General features: G+C 41.0%; 1 protein-coding gene and 1 long non-coding RNA gene across 5 annotated transcripts in view; one reads left to right on the top strand and one right to left on the bottom strand.

The window, feature by feature from the left end:
* Positions 1 to 20664, bottom strand: part of LOC141410942 (uncharacterized) — a 57410-nt gene extending 36746 nt beyond the window's left edge. For all 3 annotated transcript variants that reach the window (XR_012435750.1, XR_012435749.1, XR_012435751.1), the window contains exons 1-3: positions 20583 to 20664; positions 18146 to 18256; positions 10408 to 10477 (exon numbers count right to left, since the gene is read on the bottom strand). This is a non-coding gene — a long non-coding RNA (uncharacterized lncRNA). The remainder of the gene's footprint in view (positions 1 to 10407; positions 10478 to 18145; positions 18257 to 20582) is intronic.
* Positions 1 to 22567, top strand: part of Fras1 (Fraser extracellular matrix complex subunit 1) — a 424489-nt gene that overhangs the window by 168349 nt on the left and 233573 nt on the right. For both annotated transcript variants that reach the window (XM_074041924.1, XM_074041925.1), the window contains 8 exons: positions 2704 to 2787; positions 4710 to 4811; positions 5091 to 5282; positions 10242 to 10331; positions 12412 to 12447; positions 13819 to 13966; positions 15404 to 15547; positions 16831 to 16965. In XM_074041924.1, the coding sequence (XP_073898025.1) occupies positions 2704 to 2787; positions 4710 to 4811; positions 5091 to 5282; positions 10242 to 10331; positions 12412 to 12447; positions 13819 to 13966; positions 15404 to 15547; positions 16831 to 16965 (931 nt within the window). The remainder of the gene's footprint in view (positions 1 to 2703; positions 2788 to 4709; positions 4812 to 5090; positions 5283 to 10241; positions 10332 to 12411; positions 12448 to 13818; positions 13967 to 15403; positions 15548 to 16830; positions 16966 to 22567) is intronic.

Raw genomic sequence — 22567 nt, 5'->3', positions numbered from 1 at the left:
TCCGTGGGACCTCTTGGCAGTGGTAGGAAGATGATTGTTTGTTCTCCTTTTTGGTGGTGGAGTTTTCATCTCTCAAATCTTCGAAGGTGTTGTAGAAAGAAGGTATTTTGTCAAGAGTTCCCAGCCATAATACACTGTGCACTTCTTTGTCACAAGTATTTTTATTCTTAATTAACTAATTCGCAGTACTAGAGTTTGAACTCAAGTCTGTGTGCTGGCTAGGTAGGTGCTCTGCCACTTGAGCCATGCCTCCAGAATTTTTTGGTCTAGTTATTTTGGAGATAGAATCTTACTTTTTGTCCAGACCTGTCTGAACTGTGATCCTCCTATTTTAAGCTTGCTGTTACCACTGGGAGACAGGTATGTACCATGATGCCCAGTATTTTTCTGTTGAGATGGAGTCTTGCAAACTTTTCTGCCCAGGTTGGCCTGGAACTTCTAGCTTCTCAAGTAACTTGGGATGACAGGCATGTACCACTCTCACTCCCCACTCCTTCAGCTATTGGTTGAGATGGGGTCTCGGTAACTTGATGCCCAGACTGACTGCGAACCACAGTCCTCTCAATTTCACCTTCTCAAGGAGCTAAGATTATAGGTGTGAGCTACTGATGCCAAGCTACAAGTATTTTTATTTAAAGACTATTGAAAATCTTAACTGAATATATCCTTATTGGTAATTCTACCCAAAAATGTAATAGCATGAATTGTATTTCTTAGTATTGAATCCCTATGATTACCAAGGTTACCATATTACCTCTGGGTACACATTTTCTATAAAGGACAAGACTGAATATTTTCAGCTTTGAGAACCATGTAGTTTTTTGTTTTTTAATAATTACTCAAATCTGCCACCATAGCACATAAATAGCCATAAATAATATGTAAATGTATAGGGTGGCCATGTCCCAATAAAACTTTATTTATAAAAATAAGTGGTTATACTTGGCCCCAGTCCATAGTTTGCTGGCCCCTGAATATGACTGTGCATTTTGAAGGGCATATCTGTGTAGATAGAATTCAGGTATATGATAGCAATCCTATGAAAGATAGGATTCAGGTGTATGATAGCCACAACTGTATACTATTAAAAAGTGCTTGCTGTAGTGTCTACTTTGTTTTAGTTAAAATAGGTTAATATCAACTCTGTGACTATTCAAGATTTGTGATTATGACATTTGTTCCCTGTCTAACACTGAACAAAGCTTAGTTCATTTGTTTAACTGCAATGAAGTTAGTGAATAGAGTGACATCAGATATACTTCTATATTACTTCTTCACTGAAATTCCATTAAATTGAAGAAATCTGTCTGAAATCAAAAAAAGTTCAATGATGGCTATGAGCATGGCTGAAGTGGTAGAGCACCTGCCTAGCAAACTTGAGGCCTCAAGTTCAAGCCCCAGTGCCACCAAAAAGAGAGAAAGGAAGGAAGGAAGGAAAGAAAGAAAGAGAAAAAGAAAAATAAAGAATAAAAGAAATATTCAATGCTTTGGGGGCCTATCCAATTTTCATATACTCTGTTGAGCATCAATGGTCATAATACTTTGCACGTAGAATAATAAAGAAATAAGACATCCTAAAACAAATAAAACAGTTTGGGTTTAGTTCCAGTGGTTCAGGAGTTTGAAATAAACCCATGAATCCAACTGTAACTGGGTTACAGGACTACAGAGGTATGACCAGAAATTTCCATAAAAAATTAAGGTCATATTACCCATTTCCACCCCCTTCCTCATCTCCTTTTTGTTCTTGCAAAATAGGAACCAGAGTAACTATGACAATAAAGTCTGTTTTTGCTTCTCATAAGAGAAAATAAAGATAACTGTTTTGGAAGTATCTGTCTTCTATATAAAATCTACCAGCTCTTCGTTGTTGAAAGTTGGTTTATTCTCACCGTCATTTTCCTTCCTGCCATTAAAGAAGGCTGTGGTGATAAGACAAAGCTAGGCTCCTAGGCAATAAGGAGTAGAATAGTCATTCTTCTTAGGGCAGCAGAGACCAGTGTTGTTCTGGGGTAATGATGGTAGTGAGAGAGGTAGGGGTAAGGAAGTTGGGTTCTTGGCATTTAATGTCTGTCACATTACTCTTTACTGGCCTATTCTCAGATTTCTAGAGTGATTGATTCTTGTTCATTTTCAAAATCTCACTAATACACATTTATAAACACATGCATTCATATACAGTGCAAAAGACTGGTGAAGCAGTGGATCCGGGAAGGGATACCTCCCCTTCCACTTTCTAGGTGACTCAGGAAGAGTATGAGTGTTCTGCAGTGTGAGTGTGGTGGAAGCTCCATTCCAACCACTTGCTTTTACTGTATCAGGTGGTAATGACCTTCAGCAAGTTACACAACCTCTCTGTTCTTGACTTTTTCCCAGGAATAAGGCATCAACTTCATAAGACTATGTAAAGCACTTACAACATGGCTGACCAGCACTTAACTACTGTTATTGTTTTGTTATTATTTGTGTTTTTATTTGATCTTAAAAGAGGACGCATCATACAAGCTTCCTAAGGGCACACTGACATTGAAAGTGCTAACTCTTTTCAGAGCTCTAGGTGACTAATAAATGCTAAATGAGAAGACATTGCTGTTTTGGATGCTTGTGGCACAAGATTGACTTGGCTGTGAATGAGATTTTCCTACTGAAGTGGATTTTATTAATAACTCCTTTTGATGGATCATTTCTTCTTTGGATATTAAGGATGAAACTGTAGTCCGAGTGCCTGGAAAGTGCTGCCCGCAGTGCTCTGCACGATCCTGCTCTGCTGCTGGCCAAGTGTACAAGGTAACCTTGCATGTGCCCCATAAGTGTTTTGACATACATTCTCACACATCTGCCCACCGCCTTCCAACCATCGAACCTCCCCACCCTCATGTCTGACTCTGTCAGGATTAGTAACTCAGTACATAAACAGCTTTTTTTTTCTCTTCACCAAAAGCCTTTCTGAAAAAATTAAGTCAAAGGGGATTAAAAATACAAAGGAATGTGCTGGAAAACAGCACCTGGCTCACCAACCTTGGTGACCCTAGCTGTTCGAATATCTTGAAGCAAAGAAAGGGCTATCGTTGGTTACCATCAGTGTACGCTGATCTTTGAGGCTCTGGAAATGTCTGTTTTGGCTAGATTTTATGTATCAATATCCATGATACTCTCCTTCTCTTACACTGGGAGGAAGCACGGGGGTGAGGAGAAGAGAGGCTGGCAGTAGTGGAAACTACAAACTTGAAAGTACTGTTGGAGCAGTCTAGACAACTGTGCCTAAGCCATAATGGGTACCAAACAAAGATGAGTTCAACAAATTGAATGAAAGAATGTTCTGTCTTAGGAGTGCCCTGCTGTGCCAAAAGGAGGTTACATCATTCTAAAGCAAAGAACATATAAAAAACAAACCCAACTTCTTCTCTTGCTTGCCAGCCACTCTAAGAAAGACTCAAAAGAATCTGGACTATGGTCACTAGAGAATCTGGAATGGGGTCTTACCAATTCTAGCTGGGTCACTTGAGTTCAGAATGAAGATGAATAATTGAGAAAGGATTTTTGTCTGTGCTAGATAAGCACTGTCTGACCCATATCCACACAGGCAGTTTGCACAATGTTTTCATAGGCAGAACTGTGCTGTGTTTTCTCCTTGAAGAAACTGACTTGTGTCTGTTAGATGTTTTTGGCTGCAAGTAGTGGAAATTCGCCTTTAGATGTGGCTAAAATTCTACCATTTACTGTCTCAGATGATAAGAAACCCAGGGGCAACTGCAGCATTGACCAATTCAGGTCTCAGTGATGTCTTCATGTTGGCATTTGCCTTTGTTTGTTTGTTGCAGTACTGGGTTTAAACCCAGGGTGTGTGCTAGGCCAGTGCTCCACCACTTGAACCACCTCCACCCCTTTTTGTTTTGTTTTTGAAGCAGGATCTCACTACCTTTTTCCTAGACTGACCTCAAATGAGCAATCCTGCTCTGCTTCTCAAGTATCTGGGATTACAGGAATGTACTTGCACCAGCCAGGTTTGCCTTTTACTTGTCCTCTCATATCCCCAGGATGGTTTCCTTAGCTCCAGGCAGCTCATCTTCACATAGCTATTGCTACATATTGGTGGATGAAAGGGGTAGGAGGAGAATCTTTTCCTTGACCTCCCACATCTGACCAAACTTCTCCTGAAATCCCGTCAGGTGGCTTTGGGACAGTGTCTATGCCCTAGCTGCAAGGGAACCTGAGAAAATGAGTATGTGTCAGTGAGATATGGGTCTCCTGGCAAAAAAGACTGAAAGAATGTCCATGAGGAGCTAACCTACAGAACCTTCCTCTTCATCTCAGTGATCCCTAGGCTTCTGCTTGCCTGGCACACAGCAGGCCCTCAGCATGGCTGTGAAATGAGCGTAGTTGAGTGAGAATTCATCCAAAGTTCCCTTTGAACATTTATCGACTTTTTTTCTTAGAGGCCATTTCTACCTCGATAGCACTTCTCTGGAGTACATTCAATGTGGTTCCATTTAAAAAAACGTAAGAAAAGCCAGTTGTGTTGGCTCATGCCTGTAATCCTAGCACTTGGAAGGCCAAGAGGGAGAATTGTGAGTTTGAGACCAGCCCGGGCTATAAAGCAAGACCCTGTCTTAAACAAAATAATAAAATTGGGTGTCCATGTGTGTGCATTTGCGTTTGGTGTATGTGTGACATTTGATATGCCACTTCTTTTTTCCCTTCCCTCATAGCATGGTGAGCAATGGAGTGAAGATGTGTGCACCATGTGTGCATGTGACCAGGGAGAGGTCAGATGTCACAAACAGGCCTGCCCTCCACTAAGATGCAGAAAGGTATGCGATAGCATGTAGCTTGGTTTTCTAGGCTTGATTCTGGGCCATTTAAGAAACGCATTTCTTGGTCTAAAGTGTCCTTCAAGGGAACCAAAAGCTTTTTAATGTGCAGCATGCTCTGGAAAGAGGTAGAAGGTCTCTTCCTAGGCAGGAGGGTGGAGGTGGAGGGGACCTTGCCTCCCCTGGTTCAGGGTTGTGTTTATATGGTTGGTGTTTTATGTCCTTCTGCCTCTGTGGGCTTGGGTGTTTCACTGTCTTTTTCATTCCCTGTTTCCTTAGGGTCAGAGCCGTGCTCGGCCTTATGGCCAGTGCTGTGAGGAATGTGTGTCTCCTGCTGGAAGCTGTTCATCCAATGGGATTGTGCGGTACCAGGATGAAATGTGGAAGGGCTCGGCTTGTGAGTTCTGCATGTGCGACCACGGCCAAGTGACCTGCCAGACTGGAGAGTGTGCCAAGGTGAAGTGTGCCCAGGTAAGAAGCAATCCAGCTCTTTCCAAAGGGACTGGCAGACCCACTCCTGTTCCTTGCAGCTTGGCAACAGAGGGGAAGCCAGGTTGATTGTTCACACTTCAAGGGCCTTTTAACACAGTGATTCTGTGATGTTAAGTGAATGTCACTATTTGTTCTGACCAGCTTGGAACAGCCTCTGGAGCTTTTAGCTAAGTGCATGTGCTTAGGTTGGAAGCCCTGAGCCAGATGAAAGGGGGAAGGACCTGAGATGAGACATTAGCTTATCAGTGAGCGTAGCAGGACCTCATTGCTGTGGCCTTACCAGCTCACTATAGCTGTGAAATGTGTCTGCAGGTGCACCAGCACCCGGGGGCTGCTCTTGGGAGTCAGGAAAGAAAATGAAATGGTTTTTGTTTTAAAGAGAGCAAGGGAGACCTCATTAACAATTCTGTTGACCTCTGTTGACTTCTGTTGTCTGCAGAATTTCTAGAAGAGTCTAACAAAGCAGCCCTTGTCTGGACTATATTTTAGGAAAATTAATTTTATTTTTTCCTTTGAACTTGGTTCTAACCCATGGCAAAATAAATTGCTTTTTTCAGTTGCCTCCTGCTCCCTGGCCACTCCCATCCGCCCCACCAGTTTCCCTCAGGGTTGTGAACTCCAGTAGATGAGGGAAACTTGAAAGATCTGAGATCCCAAGATCCTGAGCCCTCTGTGTATGCAAAGGCATTTTTCTTTTAAGTTCCTCTCCCACATCTCAGCTCCTCTGGACACTGAGCCCAAGGAGGAACAGCATTTCAAACAAAGCTGTCATTGACAGGGTTCTTTTTCATTTTGCCTCCTCCATCTTGGTCTTGGCAGAGCTGAAACACATTTGGGTAAAGAGGGGCTTGATTTTTTTGTAGATTTATCCCACCCACCCCCAACATATACCTTTCCATTTCTTTGTTAGGGGAGTCAGAAGGGTTGGACACAGATAAGGAAAAATCTTACTAGGGTCCCTTTATTTCTCTCCCAGACTGTCCATCCAGAGGACACTGGGTTATTTTCCAAGGTTTTTATTTGTCTGATATCCCAAGATTTATAGAAACTAGGGAGAGGTGATCCTGGTAGGGTGAGTCACTTAACCACTGACTTTCAGTCAAATCTGAACAGACTCTCACTCACAGAAAATGACTCAGTGTCCCCATCGGTAATGCACTTGCGAGTACCTGCTGGTTTGCCTGCTGTCTATCATGATAACTGGCTGTGCTAACATAAGCAGGGTCCCCCTGTCTGTTCTTGGGGAAAATAGGAAACAATTGCTGAAGTGGAGAGTGCATAGGTACCCTCAGGTCACCCTATGACACTCATCTCTTTTTACTCCCACCCCTGTATTTTCTTTCATAGATTGGGGAGTTCTAAATCCTATAGCCTATTTATCCAAATCTGTAATCAAGTAAATTGTTTTCCTTTAGATTATCTCCACATTCCCCAAATTTAAGTTCATAAACTGAACATGCTACCAATAGTCAAATTTTAACCAAAGTTGAATTTTACAGAAGAGTACACCTCAGTCTTTTTCATATACCATACTTCTGTAAATAGCTCTGGTTAATGACCTTGTTAAAGCCAGGATGTACAAACTTCCTAACTTCTCCTCAGCTGGTATCACTGGTGATAGAATAATGATTAAGACATGAGGTATGGTGCATGCCTGTAACCCTAGCTAAGAGGCAGAGGCAGGAGGGTTGCAAGTTTGAGGCCAGCCTGGGCAAAAAGGTAGTGAGACTCAAGTCTCAAACACAAAATTAAAAATAATTATAAAAGGGCTGGGAACCTAGTTCAAGAAATAGAGCAGTTGCCGGCATGAGTAAGGCCAGGAGTTCAATCCCCAGAATTATAACCTCGAGAATTCCCAGGGTTTAGAGGAAGTCAGATATGTAAACTTAAATTATACTCTGTGGTGGCACCGAGGACTATGGAAATGGGAGTTACACGCATTAGGAACTCCTGAGGGAAGTGGCTGTGTCTGCCAAGGGAGCAGCAGAAGCGCACTGCTGGTGTTTATTACCCCACTTTCTGCTTCTCTCTGTGAAGTTTCAAGGTTGTTTGGTTTTACTCTTGGGCACTAAGGGTGCATTAAGTGTTAGTGTATACTCATCTACAAAAAGATGCAGAGAAGTAACCTTCTACAGGAGACAGAATCATGGACCCTCACCATGGTCACCGTCACCACCTTGGTGTTCAGCAGCAGTGTTCACGTGACTTTTTCTTTGTCAAAAAGGGAAAAAAATGGCACAACCCTTGTTTTTAATATATCCAGTCAAATCCCCCAATATGACTGATTTCATTTTGCTGTATTTTATAATGTCTTTAAACATAAATTCAGGTGAAGAAATCAAATTACCTGTTTTTTTATCTTAAAAGGATTTAGTATTCACATTTTGTTTATTTTTTTTTTTATTCTTTTATTATTCATATGTGCATACAAGGCTTGGGTCATTTCTCCCCCCTGCCCCCACCCCCTCCCTTACCACCCACTCTGCCCCCTCCCTCTCCCCACCACCCCTCAATACCCAGCAGAAACTATTTTGCCCTTATCTCTAATTTTGTTGTAGAGAGAGTATAAGCAGTAATAGGAAGGAACAAGGGTTTTTGCTGGTTGAGATAAGGATAGCTATACAGGGCATTGACTCACATTAATTTCCTGTGCATGTGTGTTACCTTCTAGGTTAATTCTTCTTGATCTAATCTTTTCTCTAGTTCCTGGTCCCCTTTTCCTATTGGCCTCAGTTGCTTTAAGGTATCTGCTTTAGTTTCTCTGCGTTAAGGGAAACAAATGCTAGCTAGTTTTTTAGGTGTCTTACCTATCCTCACCCCTCCCTTGTGTGCTCTCACTTTTATCATGTGCTCATAGTCCAATCCCCTTGTTGTGTTTGCCCTTGATCTAATGTCCACATATGAGGGAGAACATACGATTTTTGGTCTTTTGGGCCAGGCTAACCTCACTAGTATTCACATTTTGTCATAATAAAGTTTGAGGAGGAATGAAGTGTGTAGCAAAACACACGGAAGAAGGTTGGTATGCGTGCATGTGACGTGCCTTTTCCTTCCCAGTGGAAGAAAATTCCCTCACAGACAGTTTCCTTTTCCAATGGGAAGATTAAGTGGAATCACAAAGTCTTTCTTTGGGCTGATAGGTATGATTCGGTAGCAGATTCAATCTGGCTCACGCAGGACAATGCTCTTAAGCAGGATATGAATGAATGCAGTTTCACAAAACGCTTTTCTCCAAAGCAAAAGTCAAAGAGCTCCCACCATAGTGAAATGATGTGGCTTGGGGCATCCAGCCTTCTATAAATAGCAAATCTATTTAGCACTTTCTACCTCACCAAAACTGAATCCTTGTTCCCAGGAGCAGGGCTATTTAGTATTTACAGTGGTGCTTGAAGGCTCTGAAGGTCATGTGTTTTTGTGCTGTGGTGGGCACCCAAGAATCTCTCATAGTTTTGTTTTTCATAGAAGTACTCATTCTCTGTCTTGTTTCAAATTATTGTTTTAAGCAACTTTGATTGCATGCATATAAGCCCTTTATATGCTTTGAAAGCAAATTTCAATCTGTTTCTGAGTGATGCCTTCACTACCACTTGATTCTTTGCTTTTCTGCAAAACAATTTATATGTAAATACATCTGATCCCCATAGCTCCCACTGCTCTCTGTTGCCTCGGACTGGCATGAAATTTTGATGGACAGTAATCTATGTAACTCCCTTCTTTTTGAAATAACTTTTTAGGCACTATGGAAAAGTTAAAATCATTCATGTGTTTTTGTGTTTACTTTAGAGGTTTCTATTTTCTTTCTTTAAAAAAATTATGTATATTCATTCTGGAAAATTTTGAAGACTCAAGAAAGTAGAAAAAAGCTTAAAAATCCATCTGTAATTTTATTATCCAAAGACAACTAATGCTTTTACCTTGACTATTTCTTTAGGGCAGTATTTTTAGATATAAAATACGACTGCTTATACTGTTATTGTAATTTTCCATTATCCAGTTTTCATTTCATATGGTTCCTGTACTTTTAAATATGACATAGACCCCAAATTAAGTATTAAGTATTTAAAGAAACATCATTCTTTAGAGAGTAGATTTATCTTTACAAAGCAGAAAGTGTTTTCAGAAATACTTTTTTAAGCTAAGTATTTTTAAGGCTGAAAGAATTAGATGTTAGTGTACACATATAAAAAAAAAACGCAAACAGAGTTAGTATTAACAGCATTTTCCCTGAAAGGTATGACTACAGTGGAATGATACTTTCTAGGCTATAGAAGTCATAATTATTTTAATTTTAAATAATAAGCATTTATTATTTTGTAATAACAATTTTGAACTTATGAACACTGGAAAATTAAAGCAAGAAGACTTTGTAAGTCAGACATCCACTCTCCAAGTGTAAAATTTCTTTTCTTTCTCTTATAATTAAAAAAATTGATGTGAGTTGACTAACAGTAAGGATTTCAGAATACTGAATAAAAATTAGTTTTCTGCTGCTTAATTTATGCCTGAGACTACATCTGTGCATTGAGGACTACATCTTATTTTGTATTCAAGGAAAATGTTGGTTTGAATGGCATGCTGTTAATGAAACCAAAGTCACAGGTTTTAACCTTGTATATGTCAGATCCTTTCCTGAAGCTCATCTTTCCAAAACTGTGACATTAACCTTGGCCACCCTTGTTATGCATGTGTGCTCCTGGTCATGGGTGGGCAGTTATGAGAGGAGCAGAGCACAAGTATCGTCAGAACAGGAAAGAACACGCACTTGGAGGTGCGTGCTATAATGACAAAACTTTCCATTAGAAGCCAGCACAGGGGAGAGAACTCAGCAGCAGCATAGCACAGAGCGAGCCAAAGCTACTCATTCATCAGGGAACCCAGCTGCTTGCTTGGAGACATTGATTCAATGTGTACCAACCATTGCAACTCTTACTTCTACAGGGGGAAGAATTAATTCACTTACACGGGAAATGCTGTCCTGAATGCATTTCCAGGAATGGTTATTGTGTTTATGAAGAAAAGGCAGGATTTGTGAGTATTGGCTAATCACTAAAGACTATTAAAAATTACTGATTCAAATTTAACTTAATAAGGGGAACATCCTTACCTCCTACTTTCTTTTATCCATTCATTTGTTCAACAAACATTATCGTGTGTCCACTTACTGTGTACAAGGCCTGAGGATAGAGAAGCAAGTGCCACAGTCAAGTCCCTGCTATCGTGGTAGAGTGTACTTTTTAGTGTGGGGACCCAGATAGCACATATGTATACATGTTTTAGCTCTCTCTCTTTCACACACACACACACACACACACACACACACACACACACTTTCCAACAAGTGCTGATGAGTACTGCCTAGAGAATAAAGCCACTTAAGTGACTGGGCTTGGTGGGGGATGTCCTTTTATGCAGAGAAACTTGAGCAAAATCTGGAGGAAATGATGGAGTGAGCCGCATGGATGTTTGGGGGACATACTAGGAAGAGGGATAGCAGATGCAAAGGCACTGAGGCAGAAGCATACTTGGCATGGTCAAGGAGGAACAGCACGAGTGACTGTGACTGGAACCACTGAATGAGGGAGAAAGGATTTGAGAGGAGGTTTAGTATGTAGCCTGGAAGTCAGAGTTTTTACACTGAAGCTGATGTAAGGTTGCTGTCATGATATGTGAAGCCCAGCAGGCCATGATCTAAGAAAAAGGATAACTTAGACTGCTACATAGGCCAGAAGACTAAGGGACGAGGCTGGAGGTAGGTGATTCAGTTAGGAGATTTTTGCAATAGTCGAGATGAAGGACCTCCTTGGTCCAGGGAGGAAGCAGTGAAGGTGGTGAGAAGTGACCAGGCTCTAGATTTATGTTATGGGTAGAAGTGTCAGGATTTTCATGAATTGGATGTAGGGTGAAACTCCACTTGCTAAGTGTTATTTATCTCTGTTTCTGTACTTACTACACCAAAGAAAATCATTTATCTTAATCTTTTCAAATTTGCCATATGTTTTTAGGCCTCCTTTTCCATGTGGGGTTTTGGAATGCTGACAGATTCATGTCGTTCTCAACATTCTGCCAGTTGCTCATAAATATGCCTATTTAATTGATCAATCAGAATAGGATTGTAAGAGTGAAGTGATCTGATGGGTGAACTAATTTAGGTATACCTGTCAACCTGCCAGTGTCTCTGCATATTGTGGGGAAGTAGAAATATTGGGTGAATAGCATAGGCTCTGGGTTCCAATCCCTGTTATGCCACAAAGTAACTGTAATCTCGGGGAAATTACTTGATCCTCTCTGTAAAGAAGGAATAACAACAGCACTTATGAGAGTATGGGGATGATGTGTGAAAAGCAACTAAAACAATGCCTGGTATATTTTTTTAAAAGCTAAAATCATTAGCATTATTACGTTGTTGTCATCGCTTCTCTCATAGTGGTATTTCATGGTTTGGTCACCTTTGTTTTTTAAACAATTTAGGAGATCGGGGCCAGGTATGTAGCAAATGCCCATAATCTCAGTTACTTGGGAGGCAGAGATAGGAGATTCCAGATCTAAAGCCAGCCCAGGCAAAAGCATGAGATCCTATCTGAAAAAACCAACTAAAAGCAAAAGCACTGGGGGTGTAGCTCCTGCCCTCAAAAAAAGAATTTAGGAGATCAGTCTCCTTGTAAGTGCTGAATTTGTATCTACCCCATGATTGTATCAATTTCCACCCATTTTGGGGAGGTAAATTAAACCAGTGGTGTTAAAGAAAACCAAGTTGTGGCAAATACGTTTAAATGCCTGTAGCACTCTGGTGCCGCACAAGAGTTGAGATTTTGCGTTTGCAAGTTTAGATCTTGACCATGAAGCCCTTTGTATTTAGGAGAATTGAAGTCACACGCTGACTACAAATTGAGAAAAAGAATTAAAAAATAATTCTTCAGCATGCTCCTTTCACCTCATATTGGTATGCTTTTCTTGGTTTTGACATGCATAGATTTTATTTCTATTCATCACAAGTGAAAGAAGCTGTGCATTACTTGGGGGAAAATGGATAACTCCTAATGAAAAATTAAACAGATCAGTCTAATGGTGTTTTTATTAGCATAATAAATACATTTCTCTTTGTTCCTAGATGTCCTCCAATGCAAGTGAAATTAAACATATTCCAGTAAGTACAGATTCTTAACTTGCACATAGCTCATTATCAAGTTGTTTGAATAATGGTAGGCACGAGCTACCAAAGGGAAACTCAGTGAGTTGGTATTTTTAACAGTCATGCTTGATGTCATAATGGCCAGGAATTAGTCCTCTTTGTGATAACTAAGACTTTTAGTCACTGAAACTTGACTCCTTTCTTTAGTTTATTTTTTCCTACAATTGATAATTAATATTTCTATAACTACATCCTTCCCCTTTTCTGTGATGATTTTCTGTGGCCTAGGAAACTCAGTTTGACTGTCTTGGAATTTCATGGACTGTGATGTGTTGAAGAAAGAGATTCTTGAATTGGAAAGTGTTTGTTCCAAACAGTGCTGAGTGTTCATCCTCTCTGAGGTGCTCGCAGGGCAATTCTGTATGGCTTCCTTTAAAGGGAAAGTGCAACCATGTTGATTTGCATGAATAAGCTTATAATTTGGGATGTTAAGGAAGAATTGGCTAGGAGTTCAGGCTTCCTTGAAATGGAAGAAAATCACTTCTACATTTTCAAGAGAGTATTCCTCAGTTTTCTAACAGTTCTCATTCATTTTATTAAACATTGTCATGTTGAATGTTTGGACTGTTTGGCATCAGTTAGCTTAGTAAACTTTTATCAAACTTTTATTTTAAAATCTACTTTTCTGTTTTCTTCTGTGTTCCCTCCCTCCTCACACCAATGCATTCTGGTAGGGACCTTTGTCTCTTTTCAGTCTCTGGGATTGTGAGCAGAAGGGAGTTGCTCTTAGAATCACTTTGGGTTCTCCACCAAACTATTCATATACATTACCATCATTTCCTTGGTTGAAAAGAATCTGAGTGTGAGAAAGCCAATGGCAGCCCACAAAAATGGGCCCGAAAAGCTTTACTTCTAACTATACGACGACTTGCTTGTTACCGAGACTGTAGTAAGCATAAGGAAATACAGGGTTTTAACCAAGCTTCCCATTACAATATTGTTGTTGTGGAGATTTTATTTAATGTATCTGGTACATTTAATCACTAGGTACATAGCAATCCTGCCTGGTGTTTTTTGTTTTGGATTTTTTGGGGGGTGAAATAGGCTGAGAAACAGGTTTTATATGCTTCTATGTTCTGGTTGTCCTTGGCCACTTTCTCAGTTTATCTCTGAGTGTGCCTAGAACCAATATATTGGTACTCTATGTTTTAGAAGTCAATTATAAACAAAGAAGGAGGAATTGTGTCTCACTTCAGAGGTGGCATGGCAGGTGTTGATGGGGTGTGGTCATTTCCTCCTTGTGGGAGTTGTGGATTCTTCCCAAGCAGCCCTACCTCTGGATCATTGCACCCACACAATGGTGTCATTCTTTACTGTTTTACACAGGAGGGAAGGAAGTGGGAAGATGGTCCCTGCAAGGTGTGTGAGTGCCGGGGTGCTCAGGTCACTTGCTACGAGTCCTCTTGCCCACCATGTCCAGTGGCCACCTTAGCCTTGGTGGTGAAGGGACAATGCTGTCCAGAGTGCACATCAGGTGGGTCCATGTCCCATTTATTTCTACTGAGATAATTTTGCTGCCAAAATTCAGAGAAATTCTTTTTATTTCTCCTTTCTTTTTCCTTAGTCACTCAATTTTGGATTTTTTGTTTATTAATTTTTCTGACAAATGACTATAATTAATCTTTGCCAATGGGATTATCAAAGTTAGTCGATTATGTATATGTGACTTTGGGCACACCACTGATCTTCTCTACATCTTATTTTTTTGGTGGTACTGGGATTTGAACTCAGGGCTTCATACTTACTAGGCAGGCACTCTACCACTTGAGCTACTCCACCAGCCCTTCTTGTCAATATCTTAATTTTCTTATGGATAAAATATGTCTATCTAGCTTGTGAAGTTATTGTGAAATCAAATAATATAACGTTCAAAACTTGTACAGGGAAGTCTATTTTCTATTACTGAAACTATAAGAATAATTGAATCAAATGTATTGTGAGCATTCTTTTTTATATTTGAACGTGAGCTACGAAACACATGGTTCCTTTAAAATCTCAAATGGGATTTTAAAGTTTAAAGATTCATTAATTTCTTCCAAAGGAAAATTTTATCTATTTGTTCTGCAGTTGTGCTTTCAAATCACCTGGGATTGAATTGGTTCCAGTTAATAATTGTTGGCAAGCAATGGAGTTGCTCTGGCTGAGTGGTAATTTGCCCAAAAGCTTCATCCCTCTTGGAGAAGTGGCATTTTCTTCCATTCATATTTCATAATTAGTTGTTTTCATCTGTGGGCCACAGTTTTTCACACTAGCAGTTGTTCTTGTTGCACTCACTTTATTTTGGCTGAAGAGTTTATTGAGGAAAAAGCAAAGCCACTTTATGATTTAATTATGTTACTTTCGCCAAAGTGGCTCTCTGGGCTTTCCAGAACAAATATTTAGCATATTATGTACTAGTCATTGAAAATCAGGTCTTTGACAGCTGAAAATGGTCCTTTTCTTACAGTTACCACTAAGGCTAGTGATAATCCCAGTAATTGGGAATGAGATTTATGATTTTGAAGAAAAAGAAGAAACCTGGCTGTATTTAAAAAAAAAACAATAACAACTAATTTTGAACATTGTAGGTTTTATTTCTGAACTTTCTGTGCATGCCAAAGCTTAGGTACCACATGGAAGACACAATAAGTGATTGATTTCGTTCAAATCACATATCGTGGAGAGAGTCATTCCTGTTTCTAGAGTCAGCATCTTTAATTGGGGCTATGGAAGACAGCAGTGGTGTTTCAGATAGGGAGAAGTTCCTTGGAATCCTGCATTTAAATGTAGTTTTGCTGTTTGGGGGCCTTTTTGTACCTGAGTTCTACAGTTTTCTGTCCATCATATTCTGTATAATGTACATACCCTGTGGATCCTTTCTTTGAAGAACAGACAAAGGTCACAGACTAGTGAGTTCTCTTGTTGATTTTAGTTCACTGCCACCCAGACTGCTTGACCTGCTCCCACTCTCCAGAGCACTGTGACCTCTGCCAGGATCCCACAAAGCTGCTGCAGAATGGACGGTGTGTGCACAGCTGTGGACTGGGATTCTACCAAGCTGGAAGTCTCTGCTTAGGTATGACCCTGACGGATAACCCACCCAGTCGTGGGATTGCATAGGGGATTATTGTCCTCAAACTGAAGCTTTATATGGTGAAAGAAGAGACCCTGACTGCAGGAAATGCATAACAGCTAAAGGCCGCTAGAAGTTATAATACATCCAGAGGTCACTGGCTCGCTTTATCTGCAAGTCTCTTCTTTTGACATTTTTTAATGTGTTTTGATACTTCCTGGGAGGTAGGTGGTATGGAAGTCAGATGGTTATTGGGTAGTCACAGCTGGATTTATTTCAATTTTGAAGACTTTCAGGGATAGTAATATCATCAGGATGCTGGGTGTCATTATGAAAGCCCTTTCATTAATCCAGGATAGAAACTTAGAATTGACATAGACCTTCAAGATCATTTACTAGAAATTGCCAGTTTTGCACATGGGAACCAATGGGCTGAAGAAATGAATTGACTTGGTCTGGATCACACAGATCATTGTTAACGGAGCTTACTGCTTATGAGTTAGCAGACGGTCCAGAATGGGCTCAGGTGCATGTCTGAATTCTTGTACTTTGGAGACTTTCTTCTGGTTGAAGTCAAAACTTTGTTATTTTCCCTCTTATCTCTTATTTGTGAGGTTAATTATCCATTTCAGAGTGTTCATGCCCAAACTGTAAGTATTTAACCTTTCTGTACCCTCACAGGTGAGGAAGGTGATGTTCTCACCTTCCTCAGAGGTTGTATGAAGATTAAGTGTGTCAGTACCTGTTATGTGCCTAGAATAGTGTCAAGGATATACACAAGGCTCAATGGGGGTTAGCTATTTTTAGTAATATTTTTGTAATTATTCCCTTGTCCCTATGTTTTTTCTTGATTTATAATCTTCAACCAGAAAATTATTTCGGGATGTTCTTGTAGAAAGTTGAGCAACAAAGATATTAAGGTTTATTAGATAGGCAAACATCACAGACTCTTGAGCCAAACTGCCTGGCTTCAAATGCCTAAGTCATGTGGTCTGGGAAAAGTTGCTTACCCTCTGTGAGTCTGTTCCTCATCTGTAAATGGTGATTAATCATATCATCCCCATAGGGTCACCATGCAGATTAAAGCATTCATATAAGTAAAGCACTTAAACAGTGCCAGGCATGAACTACCTGCTGTGTATGTGATTATTAGGATCATTTTCCTGCTGTTCTATCCTCTGGGGCCCCACAGCCTCAGGATTGGGCTGTATGAGTTAGCACTGGGGTGGTGTCTTTGATCTAACCAGTCGTTCTCTTTTTCTTTCTTCAACCTTGTCTGGAGCCAGCCTGCCAGCCTCAGTGCACCACGTGCACCAGTGGGCTGGAGTGTGTCTCTTGTCAGCCTCCACTGCTCATGCACCAGGGGCAGTGTGTAACCACCTGTGGGGACGGCTTCTTCCAAGATCGCCACTCTTGTGCAGGTAATCACTGGCTAGACCAGCATGGAACATGTGGGCCACAGAGAAAGGTCCCCCACCCCCACACTAACAAGAAATCTGGGGCCACCAGGACCAGTAATCAGGATATCAAATAGAAGTGCTTTGGCTTGGATGTGGTGTGTTCTGCAAGGGTTCGTGTGTTGGCAGCTTGATTCCAGTGTAACAGTGTTCAGTGATGGTGGAGTGGAAGACAATTAACTCATGGGTGCGCTTCCATCATGAATGGATTATGTTTCCTATGTGGAGTTCTAGGTCTTGTGAGACTAGATTAGCACTGCAAGAACAGGTTGTTATAAAGTGAGGCCACCCCATGTGCTTAGCCTCTTCTGCATGTGGCCTATTCCTTTTCTGCTCCTTTACATGGTGTGAGGCAGCTAAGAGCTCCTCCTTGCCAGGATCTTGGTACTGTGCTGTTTGGATCCATCAACCAACAAAACTTTTTTACTTTAAGTTACCTAGCTCAATATATTGTGTTATAGCAACTAACTATAGTAAGATAAGAAGATACTCTGAATAAAGACTTGTGATGAAATGAGAGCAGTGTATGCAAGAGATAACATATGTTGTTTTTATAAACTTATTAGATTACTCTAGTATCTATATACTTCAGTATATTTATATGCCTACTTTTATATTTTTAATTTTATGTTTTTAACTAAGATCTACTTGAAATTCTGAATATCGTAATAGTTTCTGGAAGTAGGAATGGTCATAATTTGTTTATGCTTGACCAATTATCTTTCTTTTATTCATATGTGCATACAATGTTTGGGTCATTTCTCCCCTTGACCAGTTTTTTTTTAATGTAAAAGAATTGTATATGCAGAGTGGGAGAAAAGGGTAGTGGTAAAAGAAAAAGGACAGGGACAGAAACAGAAGATTGTCTTTAGGAGAAAGAATAAATAGATGTGCCCAGAACCTAAACCAGATGTGTGGTAACAGATACATGTGAAAGGCAGATGGGCAAGAGGAGGGTCTGGATTGTGTTACCAGGCAGCTGTGGATCTGGTCTCTGCAGCTGAGCAGGGGAGGGGCTGATCTGTGAGGAGTATTGGAAGGAGGGTGCACGCAGTCTAAGAGGCAGCTGGTGTGCTCTTGTATACCCCTGGTTAGCATTTCAGGAAAATCATTTGGAGAGGAAAGAGCTTAAGAAGACAAGTACCTGGTAGTCATAGCCCCAAGGCCATGAGCAGGTGCTATGTGGAGGAGGCTGCTGGTGCATTCCATTCCAGTTCATGGACAGAATTGGAGTCCATGGAGTTGTGGAAATCACCTTCAAAGGAAACACTCGTATTGTTTATGCTGACAGAGATGTGAGGACAGAGGGCCGGTTCTGTGACTGGTCACATTATGGAATATGGGAGCTTCTGAGTTTCCCATGGGGCTCCTTGAGGTCTGTTAATGTACCTTCTGAGTCTGTTTCCCCAGCACCAGGGTTTGCACAGTGCTAAGCATTTGTTGAACAAGTGTAAGATGGATGAATGAACATTTTGACCCCTCGGTGGTCCTTGAAGGGCCCGTGTTTCCACAGAAGTCTCAGCCATAAAAGAAAAAAACCCTCAATATTTACAGCTTATCATATTCTATTTACCTGTATTTCAGAACAGGCTCAAAGTGGGCAAGTAGAAACACCTTTCTAAGTATCTAATAGTTGGGCAATTTAGGTAAACTGCTGAAATTTCAATTGGATGAAATTATTGAATGTATCCTCACTCCTTTATTCTACCCCATCAAAGAGACCTCCTGCTAGCACGCCTGTGACAAATTTCCCTTAAAAGGGAATTAATTCCCCCTAAATCGTGTTCCTCCCTCTTTTCCACCTCCACCTTCTGCGACACACACTTACCATATGAATATTTCTTTTTTTTTTTTTCTTTTTCCTTGGCCATTTTCCTTTCTCCCATGTCCAGTGTTTTAATTGGTGGTGCTAATCCTATTTTAGGACATTGCGAGATGGGTAATGTTTCATTTGATTACTGGTTTACATGGCCGCCTACTTCGCATTCCATCTGCATACCCACACACAAATGCCTCTAGTAGAAAGTTGCTGGGAAAATTTGTTCGTGCTCCCTCTAGGGAATTAAACCAATTTGCTTTAGTTCAGGCTGGTTGCATTTTTATGCATAAAATAAGAAGAAAAAACAGAGCAAGAGAAGGGAGAGATAAGGGGAGAGAGAGAGTGATCTTAAAAATTAAAGCTAGATTTGAGATCAGTTTCCACATCTGTCTTGATGCTAAGACTACTCAAATCATGTTTGCAAATAACCTTTCTCAGCATTGGAATTTTTTTGTTGTTGCTTAGTTGTGCTTGTACCATTTTTGTTGACTTTTTACCATTGACCTTGGAAGTCAGTCAGTCTGCCTGTGCTCTTCCGATACGTGCTAAACTTTTCAAAAGGAAGCCTGTCATTTTATGTTACCAACAGGGTTTTCTGGATTGATCTGTTTTGGCAGGGTCATTTATGCTATGACTGGGATAATTCTCTACTTTATTGACCCATCAAAACCCAAAGAAAGTGAGCATTGTGCCAAGGAAACTAATTAACAGAAATCACCTGATTAATATTCATGCTCACTGTGTTGAATATAGGGAAGAGTAAAAAATATGGGACAGAGCCAAGTAGCATATAAACACGGCTCTCCAACCAAAGAGCATAAGCAGGTAAACCAGAGGGGTAAGAGGAGACGAAGAGGCTGGAGAGCCTCATGGTTAGGGGCCCTTATCACTTTCCCTTTCCTCTTCAGTTTGGCTATATGGATACATATATACTGATGCACATGAACATATGTGCATGTGTCGATATTACTGCTATATCTTGGACTTGATTAAACTAAATAATAATGTAATTATAGAGCACATTATGTACCCATATCAGTCCCTGCTTCATTCTCCCTGCCTTCCCCAATTTTGGAGCTGGATGATTTGATCACTCTTCGGGTTTTGTGACAGTCTAAGTTGGGGATAGCCAATGTATAGGTTGCCTTTTCTCTATAGCAGGTGGGGCTACAGAGTAATCTCCCCAGTGGGGCCAAGCCCTGCATTTTAGTCCTGGCACTCAGGTGCCTGTCTTAACTCTAGGCTTCCTTTGCCACCAGCTAGATATGGCTCACCATCCCCCCTGGCCCACCCTATTCCTCTCTTATTCACCCCATAGACTCAGGTGCCAAGACTGGGTTTCTACATTTGTTCCTGCTGCTTGTCCCCTTCGATCCATTTCTAGGAATTAAAAGCCCACTTCTTACTTTCCTGCAGCCTGGTGGCCAGGCTTTACCAATGTACAGAAGCTCCTTGACCCTCCTGTGCCCACCACACTACATGCCCTTGTACCCTTCCCTGCAAGGCCTTGGGCAGTCCTTGCTCTAGATTTCTTCTGTTCTCTTTACCAGAGTAGTGATTCCATTACCTCATTCTAGAAACTTCACTATTGAATCTAAATCTTGATCCAGACTGAATGTTCACATTCCTGAGAACATTCTTCCTTGCTGTCCTGTCCCTCTTTTCAATCAGTCTCTGCTCCTCGGTGGTAGGACCGTTGAACAGTGAGCATAACCGTAGCTAAGAGCCCAGAAGAAAAGCTAAAACAAGCGATAACACATACCGTGCGAGATGATTTTCATACGATTGTGGACTTTGAATAGAGAAAGAGTAGAATGTAGCCCAGTTTTATACGTGTGTCAATGCCAGCTTTGTGTCCTTTGAACTTAAGTCATTGACGAGGGGGTGGAGTCACGTGTACCCGGTGGTACACACTGCCTGTGTGCCACGGCCCAGAGTTGGGAGGAGCATAGCACAGAGGTTATGAATTTAGGCCCTGCAGCTGAACCACCTTTAGATTCTAATCTTGGCTCTGTCACCTACATCCGCTTTATTTGCCGTGAGCAAGGCCAAGCCAATATCTGCCACATAGGCTTCCATGGGGATTAAGTGCACAGATTCACATGTCCCCACTAGGACATGATGTCTGGGACATGGGAGGAACTCCATACATACTGAGGTGCTGGAATTTCTACCTTCCATTGTCTTTCTTCCCTGTCCCCTGTCTTCCATTCCTCCATTCATTCTCTTTTGACCCTGCTCTAGGTCCTGAGGATATGAAGATAAAATTAAGACTCAGTCTTTATCTTTAGTGAGCTGGAAATCAAAGCAGGTTAGCTGTTCCTTACAGAGTTTTAGAAAAACAAACCACGACAAAACAGAAACAGTAAACACCTGTGAAGTTTGTTTTATATGTGAGTGCCGTGTGATCTAAGATATTAAAACCTGCAGAATTGAGCATGGGCATGGTAGGGCATGCCTGTAATCCTAGGTGCTCATGAGGTAGAGTTGGAAGAATCTTCGTCAGAGATGGGCCCTGGCAGAAGTGCGATACTCTATGTGAAAAACAAGCTAAAAGCAAAACTCACTAGGGGCATGGCACAAGTGTTAGACCATTGTCCAGCAAGCAGGGGACCCTGAGTCCAACCTATAACCCTCCAAAAAATTGGACATTTTCAGAACCATAAGGTGTGGGATTATTTTGAATCTCTGTTCTGTGGCTTTGGACAACTTGTTTAATTTCTTCGAGCCTCAATTTCCTCAACTGTAAAATGTGGGTAATATTATCTACTTCAAACGATTACTATGAAGATGAGAAAAGATTGCTGAAAAGTGAGTATATTATGCTTGGTCACAGTGTGTGGACAATAAACACAGCTATGGGCATGGTTACAGTCATGCCTTACTTTTCACCTTTGGAGATGCAAACCAAATGGCTTGCATTAAGAAACAGAGTGTTGTGCCATTGATGTCTGGTTTTAAATAAAATGTACGTTTCTCTGTTATGAAAAAGTAAACATAATACAGAGAACAGCTTACTATATTCCTTACAGCATGCAAAAATCCTTTTCTTTTCTTTAAATGATCAGATTAACTGATGAGATTCTGACGTTATTTGGATTTTTGACAATTTAGGCCATATTTGGAGGGAAAATTTATGACAATAAAACCTGAAGTTTACATGTAGGAAGTTGACCTAGTTGAGATTTAAAAGCTGCCCTTTGAGCAGAGGAACTTGTAAAGTTAATAATTTGTCAGAACTATGCTTGACGAGAGAGCTAATCACGGAAGGAAGTGAATGCTGACCGCTTGCATCCAGGTCCAAAGCAGAGAAGCCTTCAGCGACTTGGCATTATGTTTTAACACATGATTTAACCTAGCCCCGCTGTGCCCTGGATGGACCTCTTTGCAGAGGCACATAGGAAACTACTGCTGTGAAGTCCTCAGCAAGCCAGGAACCCTCCTAGGGCCAGGCATGGTGGTTCTTGCCTGCAATCCCAGCTACTCGGGAGACATAGTTTGGGAAGAACACAGTTCAAGGCCTACCTGGGCAAAAAGTTAGCTAAACTCCATTTCAGCAAACAAGCCAGGTATGATTATGCACATCTGTAATCCCAGTTACATAGGAGGAAGAGGTATAAGGATAGTGATCTGAGGTGCAAGACCCTGTATGAAAAATAACACCCCCAAAAAGGGTTAGGGACGTGGTTCAAGTAGTAGAGCACCCGCCTAGCAAGTGTGAGGCCCTGAGTTCAAACCCTAGTACCA

The sequence above is a fragment of the Castor canadensis genome, chromosome 9 (genome assembly GCF_047511655.1).
Source record: "Castor canadensis chromosome 9, mCasCan1.hap1v2, whole genome shotgun sequence".
Classification (NCBI taxonomy): domain Eukaryota; kingdom Metazoa; phylum Chordata; class Mammalia; order Rodentia; family Castoridae; genus Castor; species Castor canadensis.
The sequence above is the reverse complement of the archived record's forward strand: the minus strand, read 5'-3'. Positions and strand labels throughout refer to the sequence as shown.